At 36.0% G+C, this 13920-nt stretch overlaps 1 protein-coding gene across 6 annotated transcripts in view; it reads left to right on the forward strand.

Moving 5' to 3' along the window:
* LOC142324100 (uncharacterized) overlaps positions 1 to 13920 on the forward strand; it is a 363200-nt gene that overhangs the window by 70181 nt on the left and 279099 nt on the right. For all 6 annotated transcript variants that reach the window (XM_075364751.1, XM_075364759.1, XM_075364778.1 and 3 more), the window contains one exon: positions 277 to 390. In XM_075364751.1, coding sequence (XP_075220866.1) covers positions 277 to 390 — 114 coding nt within the window. The remainder of the gene's footprint in view (positions 1 to 276; positions 391 to 13920) is intronic.

Here is a 13920-nt window from a genome sequence, read left to right on the forward strand (position 1 = left end):
TATCCTGTGGTCAGTTGTGTGAGTTTTGGAGGTTTATAATTGTTAGACGAATAGAAAATTAATTAAAAAAAAAAAATTAAACTGTGGAATACTATTTGTTAAAATTTTAAACCTTTGAAAAAATCAAACCATGAAAGTCAAGTTCCTTAGATTTTTAAATATTTATGTTGGTGAATAACTAGAATGTCCCAAACTTTTGATTAAAAAGAGCTATTGAGGATGTTTATATTTCAGTGATTAAATGATATCTCATTTGTATTTTTATTTTTTTTTCAGGAAAAGGCAAAGGTAGAAGAGTTGTTGGCCGAAGAGCGTCAAGGATTGAGTAATGCACTGAATAGAATAAATTTCTTGGAAAGACAGCTATGTGAAAAAATGAATGTACTTCAGGTAAATAATAAATGTACTTCAAATAAAACAATTTTTCATTAATTTTTTTTTATCATGCATCAAACTTTATATGAAATAGATGCATGTATGGCTTGATGCTTATTGAAAAATCCAGTGATATTTGCAAAAATGCTCACATCATTGTCTGTATTCAACATAGCAAGACATAGAGCTGCTGATTTTATACTTTTCATTGCTTCACTAGCATAATTATGGAATGTGCATAACATTATTGATGCATATACCAGGTGATTCAAAAAGGACGTCACATCTTTAAAAGCATATAAAAATTTAGATAACTTACAGATTCGGTTGAGGTCTCATTTCATAGCAAAACACATCAAGTTTTTACTCATGTAGTTCATTAATACTGAATTCAGCCACCACTGTTATTAAAAAAGGATATATTTACTGGTGCGGAATGTGCTTGCTGTGTTTCGGTTTCACAATTTGCAGTCAGCAACTGCAGTTCAACATAATCTTTGTAAAGAGTATGGTAGGCAGCCTCCTAGTAGGCATACAATTTACTCTTGGCACCAAACCGTTGTTGAGACAGGCTCTTTAACATTCAAAATCACCAGGAAGCCCGCATGTCCCTGAAGCTGCAGTGGAACAACAAAAAAACGCTTTGCACGTAGTCTGAAGAAATCAACTTGAACATGCGTCATGTGAGAGTGGCATTCCACAAACAATTGTTTGGTGCATATTATGTAAATTATTGCGTTTGAAGTCATATAAACTATCCATGGTTCAACACATTGCAGATGATGATAAAGTTGCTCTGCTGCAGTTTTATGTGGAAATGATGGGTAGAATTGCAGACAAAGATACATTTTTAGACAATAATTTTTAGTGATGAGTCAACATTTCACATCAGTGGCAAGAACTCCCATAACTGCTGAATAAGGGGGTATCAAAAACCCTCAATCAAAAACCCTCATGAAACTTTACAATGCATTTGTGATAGCTCTAAGGTCAATGTTTTTGTTCCTTAAGCAAACAGAGTGTTGACCTGTTGTTCTTCCAGGAGGCAACTGTAAATGGTATCGTTTATCTGGACATGTTTAAAAATTTTCAAATTCCTTAGTTAGACGATGGTTGACCAAGATGGACGCCATTACTATCAGTAAGACAGGCCACCACCTCACTACCACCTAGAAGTGCGATATTTTCTTGATACTCAATTCGCAGGTTGGTGGATCGGGGTCATGAATTGCATGGCCACCTCACTCCCGAGATTGGACCTCGCTAGATGTTTTCTTGTGGAGTTGCTTGCTGATCTTGTTCAACTAAGACTTCGAATTAACACCGCAGCTGTAGCGTTAACACCCAATTTACTAGCTATAGAGTGGAATGAAATCAATTTCAGGTGGGATGTATGTCGCATTACAAATGGAAGCCATATCGAGCAAAAGTGAATGTTGGGTGACAAACTTGATGTGTTTTTCTATGAAATGAGAACTCACCTGAATTTGTAAGCTATCTCAATAAATTTTTATATGCTTTTTATAATTGTAAAGAGGAATTAACTGTTTTTATATGAATGTATCCCCTCAAACACTGTCTGATGGTTTATCAAATTAAAATGTTATTTGTATATGTAATATTTTTCTAATATATTTAATTTTAGTTCATCTTTATTAATTTCTAATATTTATAAATTTGTGTTAATATCAGAAATAGAATGTTTATTGTTTATTAAATGGTTGGCCATATTAGATAAAACTAATTCATTATTTTTTAATTTCTATAATGTTCAAGAAATTTAATTTAAAAGGATCTGTTTGTTTTTCTATATAAATACCATTACAATCATTAGATAAAATTTTATAAATTCCACACAGTTTGTTTATTTTATTATTATTATTTTTGTTTCTTAAATATTTTATTATACAGTTATTAGGTTTGTTTGTATGCTGGTTTTTAAATATTTTTTGTAAGTTTTAGTAATGTTTCAGTGATTTTATTAGTGTGTAAATACTTGTTTGTAAGGTAGTTATTTTGTTATTGAGTTTTGATAGTTGCTTTTTATAAATATTAATAATTAAAGTAGTATTAATAATGTGTTAAACAAAGATGGTACACCAATATATAATGCGAAAGGTAAAGTCGATAGAAGGGTGGAATATATTGAAGAGTTATACGGAGGAAATGAATTAGAAAATGGTGTTATTGAGGAAGAAGAGGAAGTTGAGGAGGATGAAATAAGAGAAACAATACTGAGATCTGAATTTAAGAGAGCATTAAAAGATGGCAGAATGGCAGAAAGGCTCCTGGAATAGACGGAATACCTGTAGAATTACTGTGCAGTACAGGTGAGGAAGCGATTGATAGATTATACAAACTGGTGTGTAATATTTATGAAAAAGGGGAATTTCCGTCAGACTTCAAAAAAAGTGTTATAGTCATGATACCAAAGAAAGCAGGGGCACATAAATGTGAAGAATACAGAACAATTAGTTTAACTAGTCATGTATCAAAAATCTTAACTAGAATTCTGTACAGAAGAATTGAGAGGAGAGTGAAAGAAGTGTTAGGAGAAGACCAATTTGGTGTCAGGAAAAGTATAGGGACATGGGAGGCAATTTTAGGTCTCAGATTAATAGTAGAAGGAAGATTAAAGAAAAACAAACCAACATACTTGGCGTTTATAGACCTAGAAAAGGCATTCGATAACGTAGACTGGAATAAAATGTTCAGCATTTTAAAAAAATTAGGGTTCAAATACAGAGATAGAAGAACCATTGCTAACATGTACAGGAACCAAACAGCAACAGTAACAATTGAAGAACATAAGAAAGAAGCCGTAATAAGAAAGGGAGTCCGACAAGGATGTTCCCTATCTCCGTTACTTTTTAATCTTTACATGGAACTAGCAGTTAATGATGTTAAAGAACAATTTAGATTCGGAATAACAGTACAAGGCGAAAAGATAAAGATGCTACGATTTGCTGATGATATAGTAATTCTAGCAGAGAGCAAAAAGGATTTAGAAGTAACAATGAACGGCATAGATGAAGTCCTAGGCAAGAACTATCGCATGAAAATAAACAAGAATAAAACAAAAGTAATGAAATGTAGTAGAAATAACAAAGATGGACCACTGAATGTGAAGATAGGAGGAGAAAAGATTATGGAGGTAGAAGAATTTTGTTATTTGGGAAGTAGAATTACTAAAGATGGACGAAGCAGGAGCGATATAAAATGCCGAATAGCACAAGCTAAATGAGCCTTCAGTAAGAAATATAATTTGTTTACATCAAAGATTAATTTAAATGTCAGGAAAAGATTTTTGAAAGTGTATGTTTGGAGTGTCGCTTTATATGGAAGTGAAACTTGGACAATCTGAGAAGAAAAGATTAGAAGCTTTTGAAATGTGGTGCTATAGGAGAATGTTAAAAATCAGATGGGTGGATAAAGTGACAAATGAAGAGGTATTGCGGCAAATAGATGAAGAAAGAAGCATTTGGAAAAATATAGTTAAAAGAAGAGACAGACTTATAGGCCACATACTAAGGCATCCTGGAATAGTCGCTTTAATATTGGAAGGACAGGTAGAAGGAAAAAATTGTGTAGGCAGGCCACGTTTGGAATATGTATAACAAATTGTTAGGGATGTAGGATGTAGAGGGTATACTGAAATGAAACGACTAGCACTAGATAGGGAATCTTGGAGAGCTGCATCAAACCAGTCAAATGACTAAAGACAACAAAAAAAAGTAGTATTATATCCATTTTCAATCGCTATATGTTTTATGATGTTTATTTATTTCATAATTACTTGTTCTTGCTTTGGAGATATAATGACATGTCATTTTTTATCTGCTCTGCATTTTTAGTTTGGGGATAATTTTGTTTTTGGAGTTGTCGCACCTGTTAAATAACAAAGCAGAACATTCTCTAGTTGTTTGCAGATTATAAACGTTATTACTGTTGCTGTGACTGTGAGTTTCATATTGTTTGCATTGTAGTTAGTGCAGAAGTTTTGGTTTTTGAGTGCTTTTAAAGTGAAAAATTTGTTAAATCAAAATATCACAAAAGTGTGTAAATTCAGTGAATAATTTTTGTTCTATTTGTGGTGAAATAACATTTTTGTCACAGAAATGCAGTCTGATGCTTCTTGTGAAGACTGTCTCTCAGCATTATTTTTGTAGGAAGTTTGGGGACCAGGATAAGTCATGGGTGCCACATATGTGTTGCAACTCTTGTTCAGTTGTACTATGAGAATAGCTGAAAAATAAAATACAATCTATGGCTTTTGCTATGGTTTGGTGGGAGCCTACAAACCATGCAGATAACTGTTATTTTTGCTTGACTATGTATAAAAGCAGGATTGTCAATGAAGAAAAGATGAACAGTTCAATACTCTAATTTTCCATCTGCTATTCAACCTATTCCACATTCAGATAGTTTTCCAGTTTCTACTCCACCCCAAAATTATGAGCTTGAAGTAGAAAATGAAGACTGTGTGGAAGAAAAAGAACCCAACAGATCTTTCACATCCCATGATTGTGATTTTGATGAAAAATATGATAAACTGCACAGACTGAGTCAAGTGGAATTGTGTGATCTCATTTGTTGAGACCTTGATTTGTCAAAGGAGAAGGCAGAACTTCTAGGGTCAACACTACAACAATGGAATCTTCTCCAATGTGATGTCAGGGTCTCACAGTACAGACATCGTCATAGAGATAACTGTGTTGATATCATATCTCTATGTACTGGTGTCTGTACAGACATCATCATAGAGATAACTGTGTTGATATCATATCTCTATGTACTGGTGTCTGTACAGACATCATCATAGAGATGTCTGTACTGATTGGAGGCTATTCATAGACTCCTCAAAGGTTAGTTTGACACCTGTATTACTTGCAACTGTATTCCCTCTATTCCTGTTGGTCATACAGTTCACATGAAGGAACGAAGCTGGTGTACCTTAGTGGTATAAGGCAACAGTCGCCTGCATCCAGTTCACATGAAGAAGACTTATACAAACATGGCAATCCTCCTAGACTGATAATAAAATATGCTGAATACAAGTGGAAAATCTGTAGCAATCTAAAAGTCATTGCTGTACTCTTAGGAGTGCAACTGGGGTACACTAAATACTGCTGCTCTTTATGTATGTGGGATAGTAGGTATAGGAAATCACATTATATCCAAGCAGACTGGCCTGCAAGAAATCTTAACTCTACCGAGAAAAATGTCATTGTCAATCCTCTTGTGGGCCCAAAAGATTTTCTTCTTCCACCCCTTTATATAAAGCTGGGTTTGATGAAAAATTTTGTTAAAACTATGAACCGGGAAGGACAGGCCTTTAAGTACTTAAGATACAAATTTCTTACATTAAGTGATGCAAAAGTTAAGGAAGGTATTTTTGTGGGACCATAATTTGACAACTTGTAAAGGATGCTGCGTATGACCGATTTTTGGAGAGGAAAGAAAAGGGAGCTTGGGAAGCCTTAAAGGGAGTCATTCATGGATTTTTAGGCAACAAAAGAGATGAAAACTACAGTCAGTTGGTGACAGTACTTCTGCAAAAATACTATCAACTCAGATGCAACATGTCCCTTAAAATCCATTTGCTCCAATTGCATCTGCCTTTTTCCCTCCTAGTTGTGGAGTTGTCAGTGATGAACATGGAGAAAGATTTATCAGGATATTTTTGTACTGGAACAAAAATATCAGGGCCATTGGAATGAAGCAATGCTTGAGGATTACTGCTGGTCTGTTTGTAGGGATCCTACAGAAGTCACTTACAAGAGCAAAACCAAAAGACAATGATCTCATGAAGCCACCACATGATTCTCTTCAGACCCAGCCAACTGCTTGGTAATCTCCCATTAATTAAGAACTCTTAGAATGTAACTGTCATTAAAAAATGTCAAATGGACTTTCTTTGTTGTTGGTATATGGAATTAAAGTGTATCGTATTCTCTTAATTCATTAAAAATAAAATACTTCCACCTATTGTATATAACAGAGACTAGAGATAATAAAAATTTTCTTTGTCATATTTGTTTTTGTCAACCCAAAATTAGTAAAATTTGACTCATTAAATGAAGGAAACATTAAAAAAAAAAAAAAATTTTTGTTAGGCAGTGTTAAGATATAGGTTTTCTACATACTGAAGTTTCGATACTTATGAAAGTATTTTCATGAAAAATTAAGGTAAAATATGTCTTATCTCAATATTCTGTATTAGGTGGTTTATTTAATAGAATTTAATAATTTTAATTTAATTTATATATATATACTAAGAAATATACCTTTGTGAATGTGTTCTCTCATGATTGTACAATAAGGTTTCTTATCTTGTAGGGGTTGAAACAAATAAAAACAAAAAAGGAAAATAAAACATTTATTTTTTAATACTTTTCAAAACAAATTTGATTACACCTCACAAAAATCAGCATTTGTTATAATCGGTCACGTATTCTTAATTAAACAATGATAGTTAAATGAAAATTTAGTTAACATAATAAAAGTATATCTTTGGAAGTGGTTGTGAGCAGTCTACACAAATTTGATTGTTTCATTCTTGGACTTATCAATACCTTGTTACTAATACAAACTATCACATCTTGTTCATTATCATTTTATTTTATTTTGACCCTGTGTAAGCTAAGTTAACTTCAAGAACCCTTCTCTTACTTTCTGGGTGAACTTGCTTTCCTCAACTGTCATTTCTCTGTTTGTCTTATTCAGTTAAGTATCACCTTAAAATTGTACTTAGATCTAAATTTCAAAGTTCCATTTTGTCATTCATCCTTTTTATTTTGATAATTGTTAGTTTTTGAGTGTTCAGGTCTTGTTTTTGAGATAACAGGTTCTTAGCATTAACAAAAAAAGTCCAAGACTTTTATCACGAATTCTACTGTAGAGGTTTAATCTGTACAAAAACAATTATGTTTTTTCAAACCAATAGCTACTAATCAGTGATTGTGAAACCTTTGTAGGTGTTTAAAATTTTTCAATGCAGGTATAATTAAAACCATAAACCTAATCCAGCCTTATTTTTTCTAGCTTTATTTCCTTAATAAAGAAAGTTTGATCACATTTTATTTCTTGATACGTGCGATTTAACTATTGCTGAATTTGTACAATTATAGTTACTGATTACAGGAAACAGAAGCTATTTTTACTTTGTTTTACCTTTGAAACCAATAACCTTATTGATGGGTTAATTCTTACTTTTTTTTTTATTCAGACTAGCTATAGAATCTAGGAGTCGAGTCGAGTGGGAGATTTTTTGAGAGTAGACATAGTCTCTATTGCTCTGTGTTTATTTAGTTTTGGATCAGGTTTTGCAGTTTTTCTTTATTGGACTGAACATTGGTAACTGTAGTTGATTATTTTTTTACGTATATAAAGAGTTTGGATAACAAATGACCTTTGTTTATAGCTTTATTGTCGGTTGGTAATAAGGTTTAAAACTGCTTGTCATTGGTCTCTGTGTGTTTGTAATGCAGTGGACTATAAGAATTTTATTTCTTATCGTGTTGTTTAAGTATTGTTAAATATTATCTACGTTGATCATATTTAACATTTTTAGAAGTTCACTAATTTTAATTAATTATAATTTTAGTGATAATGAGAAACAGTTGGTTATTTCCTTGATAACAGACTACTATTATAGAGACTATTAGTAGCTTATATAAGTAAGCTATTATATAGCTGAGTGTAAGCTATTGAGTAAGCAATTGTGTGTAAGCTCTGTCACCGGGAAAATTGTTAAAAGAAGCCAGAGTATGCAGCAGCAGGTGCTTCAGTATGCATGCAGATCCAGGGGCTTGACGGCAAGTGAGTCAACTGAGGCTACAGCGACAGAGGAAAAGAGGAAGGAGAGAAGAAAGAGAAGTTGCTCTGAAAAAAGTACAGTTGATGTAGAGATGGAGAAGAGGCTGGAGGGCACCCTGCAGGGGGAGCTTTATAAATGTGTAAAAGAGCTCATTAGTGTCAGTGGACCTTTACCAAGCATGCTGAGAAGAGAAGAGCCATACGGTCAGGGAGCTAAAAGAGCTGGCCGGAGATATGGCAAGAGTGGTGAAGGCCTTGTGGGGGTTCGTAGAGTCCAACCTGTTTTAGAGCAAACCGAAGGGGAAGGATTTGGCGTGCCAGACAAGGTGTGATTTTGAAGATGATTAGCTACTACACCAGCTGAAGAAAGGAATTAAAAATGAAGACTTAGACATACTGGTGGCACCCAAGTGTAGCAGAGAATGGTTTCAGAAGACCGTGGTGCTCCAGGATTCAGTTTTCCTAGAAAGGGAGAAAGACTTAGCGGTCATTTTTGACCTTGCTAAAATTAAAAGTAGATTCTTGGAGTCGATTTTTAAGGTAGCTCTGAGAATTAAGGATCTGGCAATGAAGGGTCAATTGAAGGTGGACCAACTGCTTGCATGTATTGAGAGGGCCACAATTCTCCAAGGTGAAGATTTGGAAAACTTCGAGAGAAGGGTGTTCACCTTCGTGATTGATTCTTCGATCGGGGAAGGGGAACATCCTCCATTTGAGAAAAGGAGTGAAATATTTCTGCAGGCAAAGCATGATGTAGTCTTCGGCGTGGAGGAAGGTGATGCATTCCGTGTTACTGGAAAACTTTGGAGTACACGGGACGGAGAACCAATAGAACAACCGGAATCTATGTTGACAGGGTAGTGAAGACCAAATCTAATAGGGAGAGATGTGCTAAAAATTAAAGATAATACAGCTTAATGTAAATAGGAGTAGATGCTCCCATGACCTCCTGTGGGCTACAACCAGGGAGGTTGCAGGAGACGTTATGGTGGTTGCTGAGCCAAATTGGGCTGTGGTTTCGGATGCTGGCTGGACCAGGAGGGATACTGGGAATAGTGCGACGATAATGGTAGTGAGGCCAGGACTGCCTATTACCTGACAGGGCCACAGGTTGTGTGGGTTTGCGTTTGGGTGGGGGAGTGATGGATTTTAGTTGCTATGTCTCCCCTAATAGTGGCATGGATTGCTACCGTAAGTTTTTGGATGACTTGGCAGCAGCTGTGAGGGTACACACAGGTGCAGTAGTTGTGCTTGGGGATTTTAATGCTATGAGCCCGGAGTTAGGGGGAGGGACCCTAAATGAGTGTGGGCAGCTCCTGTCGGATGATGGCATCGAGTATGGTGTGCCTCAACAAGTTCGAGCTACCTACCTTTTCAAGAGGATCAATGGAATCCATCCTCAACCTGCTGATCGTTCTGGGTGTGATGGCGGGCACTGGACGATGGCAGATTCTAGAGGAGAAGACTCTTAGCGACCACTGATGTATTGAGGTGGTAGTTGGACATAGAATGACACGTCAAAAAAGACAAGCTGGGCAATGGATGTTTGGGCTCTCGGATTTTCAGCGATTACAGACGGCATTTATAGAGTCATTGGCGCAGGCACGATAAGAGAATGGGGAGGAGGTTGAGACGAGGTATCGACGAAGTCATCCAGGATGCTTGCACTTTGGCCTTAAAGAGAAGAGAGGTGCGGTCATGTCCAGTGCAGATATATTGGTGGTCGGATGAGATTACTGATCTGCAGAGGATATGTGTTCGCAAAAGGCGTATCTTCGCGAGATTAAGAAGACTAGAAGAGGGACAGGAGACTGAGAGGGCCATGGCAGAATGGAAAGATTCTGCAAGGAGCCTCTGAAGAGCTATCAACAAAGCCAAGTGGAATAGATGGAGGGAGATCTGTACCCAGCTGGAGGAGAACCCCAGGGGCATACCATATAAATTGGTAACAAAGAGGCTGGGAAGATCACTCCCCCAGGCTTCTTGAGGTGTAACTCCTGGAAACAATGCACATCCTGTTTTTGAGAGATGAGATGCTAAGATGGAGTTTTCTCACTTCACGTGCAGCAAGTGGTCATGAAGGCGGAAAAAATGTCCTCGGCATTGCTGAGGCTTATGGCCAATACCAGAGGTCCTAAGACAATCAAGCGCAGAATGCTAGTGTCTACCATCGTATCGAAAATTTTGTATGCGGCACTGGTATGGTGGGAAGCCTTTTGGAGTGGTGAGAAATGCTTGGAGGTTGAATGGCATTAATAGGAGGCTGGCGATAAGAGTTGCATGGCTCTACCGGACAGTATCATTGGATGCCTCACTGTTAGTGGCTGGTATGCCGTCAATGGACCTGCTTGCCAAAGAAAGAAAAGATAGAGCCACAGATGGTAGAGAGGAGGCGAGGGACCTCCTTTCTAGTGGAGAGAAGGTCAGCCAGCTTAGCTTGCTGTCTGACTGGCAGGACAGGTGGCGGAGTGCAAAAGAGGGGCACTTTACCTATACCTTGACCCCAGAGGTATATATATGAATATGAGGTGTGCCCATGACACGCGTGGTGCTGAGGTTATGCCATCAGCGGCAATTTCAACATTACGTTGTGTGAGGGAGTGGTTTTTTAGTAGGTCCCACTGCAATAGGCGATGAACCCCATACACCCAGTATGTATGAGCTACTGGGTATTTGGTTGAGGCAAATTTTCCCACTTCCGACGTAAAACAAAAAAAAAAAAAGCTTTAGAATCTATAATACTTAAGCAGTATTATGAGGGTTATTTTTTTCAAGGTCCAATCGGTCACAAAATTAAAACCACAGTGAAAATAAAAAATTTTTTATTTGTAACAAGTAGTTACATAGTTACGCTATTTCTCTACATAGTCACCACTCTGATTTAGACATTTGTCTAGCGTGGTACCAACTTTCCAATACCCTTGTCATAGAACAGAGCCGCCTATGTTTTCAGCCATGTTTCTACGCTGGTCTGCAGCTCGATGTCTGTGCCAAAATGTTGTCATCCTAGCCAGCGTTTCATGTGAGCAAAGAGGTGAAAATCAGATGGAGCCAAGTCCGGGCTGTATGGTGGGTGATCAAACACTTCCCATCGAAAACGCTGCAGGAGCTTCTTTGTTACAGCTGCAGTGTGCGGCCGAGCATTGTCATGTAGAAAGACAATGCCTGATGACAACATTCCTCTCCGCTTATTCTGAATTGCCCTTCGTAGATGATGAAGAGTCACACAGTATGAGGCTGCAGTGATGGTCGTGCCATGTTCCATAAATTCCACCAAGAGAACTCCATTCCGGTCCCAGAACACAGTAGCCATACACTTTCTGTTGGAGAAGGTTCGCTTGAACTTCTTTGGTTTACCGGGAGAATGAGAATGCATCCACAGTTTGGATTGTTCTTCTGTTTCTTCAGTTTCGAAATGGGACCCATGTCTCATCCCCTGTGGCAATTTTGTTAAAAAATTCTTCTTCATTGTGGTGGCGCTGGAGAAACATTAGGGAGGCGTTCATTCTCATTGTTTTGTGATGGTCGGACAGCATCTTGAGAACCCATCTTGCACTCAGTTTGCGGTACTGAAGTCTCTCACTCACAATGGTGTAGAGTGCTGACCTTGAAATTTCAGGAAACGAATTACTCGATACAGAAATTGTGAACCAAAGATTTTCTCGAATTGCCTCATCCACTTGCTCAATGAGATCATCGGTTGACACTCGCTTCCTTCCCTGACCGCCTGCATCATGAACATCTGGACGTCCTGCTTTAAAGTTCCTGCACGATTGTCGCACTTTGCTTTCACTCATTGAAGTTTCACCGAACACATTACTTATTCGTCTATGAATTTCAGCTGCATTACACCCTCAGCCTGAAGAAATCGAATTACCACCGTACTTCACACTTGGCGGGAGATGTTATTGTTGTAGACATGTTTACGTGCTAGCTGCATGTTCAGAACTAAACGAAGTGACCCGGCGTGATTGAAGGCCATACTAGAGACGCTGTGCAACATATATGCGTAAAGGTTCATCGGATTTTTGCATGGGTTTTTATTTTGCGACTGATCGAACCTTGAAAAAAAATAACCCTCGTATTAAGGGGGCCTGTTACTTTACTATTGATACTAAATTATTTGTTACGATTCAAATGGTGGCAGATATTTAAGCAATGATAAGTAAGCACCTTCTTAAAATGATGTACTATGACTCAACCCCACAGTGTTCAGGAAAATAAATGACCAAGTAAATTGATTTTAGATATTAAACTAATTTAACAAATTAAATAATAAAGTTTGATTAATTTTTTTGTAATATGTGGATGTCCTGGATAAAATTTTGTTTAGCAAAGGTGTGAACTTCTAACCATCCAGAGTTTTAATTTTGCTTTATAAGCAAATGTCAAAGCTACAAAAATCAGTTTTTGCAATCCAGAAAAAGATTTAAGAACATATAAAAGTACAGTATTATCAATAAATGCTATGATAATAGCCATAAAATCTCCTTTAAAAGATTATTAATGAACAATCACAATAAAGAACTTCATTTTAAATAATTCTCGGTTTATTGGAATGACATTAATTCCAGCTTTTGTCATTCTCCAAATTGGTCAGTATAAGTTTATGGTGATTCTATAAAATTCATCTTCCTGTAAACTGGTTTGTGAAATACCCTGCTTTATTATTTTCTGATTACATTCTGATGAAATACTTTTATCAAAAGATTCTCTTTTCTTAGAATTTTTTTTCGCTGTGGTCTCTCATAAAAAAATAAAACCATCACTTATTTCTTAGTATATCCATCCTCTTATAAGATGGATATTACTTAAATTATCTTTCTAATTTTTATAATTGTCTCTCTATACTTGAATAATTTATCTTTAGAATTTTAGTTTCACGTTCATGTTTTGTTGCATAATTCACCAGAGAGCTCAAAGAGTTTACATGCTTGAATAAAACTAAGAAACAATCAAAACAGTAATTAATTGTCATTATTAAAACTCAAGTCTGAGAAAAGATGGTCATGGTTCATGACCACCTTGGGTGTTGCTTATATAAACTGTTCAGCTTAGAATAAAGATCGTTGTTTTATGGTCCATTCATCAACAATCTTACATGAAATATTAAGATAAAGTAAAAGTCCTATTACACAAATTACTAGATCAGTATTATACGTATCTTCATGAGTTGCTGATTAACAAAAGTTTCAGATTTCTGGTGCGTCTTATAAATAAAAGTTAATAATAATCAAACTATTCCTTTTGGTGAACTACTATATACTGGTTACAATTGTTAATTTCAAACTTACGGTGTAAAATATCCAATTTTATTATTGGATTATTTGGGTGAATAATCAAAAATGAAAAGAAACGTATCATACAGGAAAAAGAAAGATAATATCAAGAAATATATCTCAAAAAACAACAACAAGATGAATATGAAGAGGAAGAAATTGTTATGAACAAGGAAGAACAAAAAAATTAAGAGATGATAATTATAAAGAGGAAGAAAATGTTAAGACCAAGGAAAGAATAAAAAGATTAAGAGAAGATGATGAATATAATGAGAGAGAAAATTTGAAAACTAGAGAATGTTTATACAAATTAAGATGAGAAGAATCATATCAAACCAGAGCGATTAAATGAAGGGCAACAAAAAACAAATAAATGAAATGATGATCAACTTCAACTTAGAGAGGAGTATTGTCAGAGAAGTAATGAACTGAAAGATAAGAATTTTTT

Source organism: Lycorma delicatula, chromosome 1, assembly GCF_047948215.1.
Source record: "Lycorma delicatula isolate Av1 chromosome 1, ASM4794821v1, whole genome shotgun sequence".
NCBI lineage: Eukaryota > Metazoa > Arthropoda > Insecta > Hemiptera > Fulgoridae > Lycorma > Lycorma delicatula.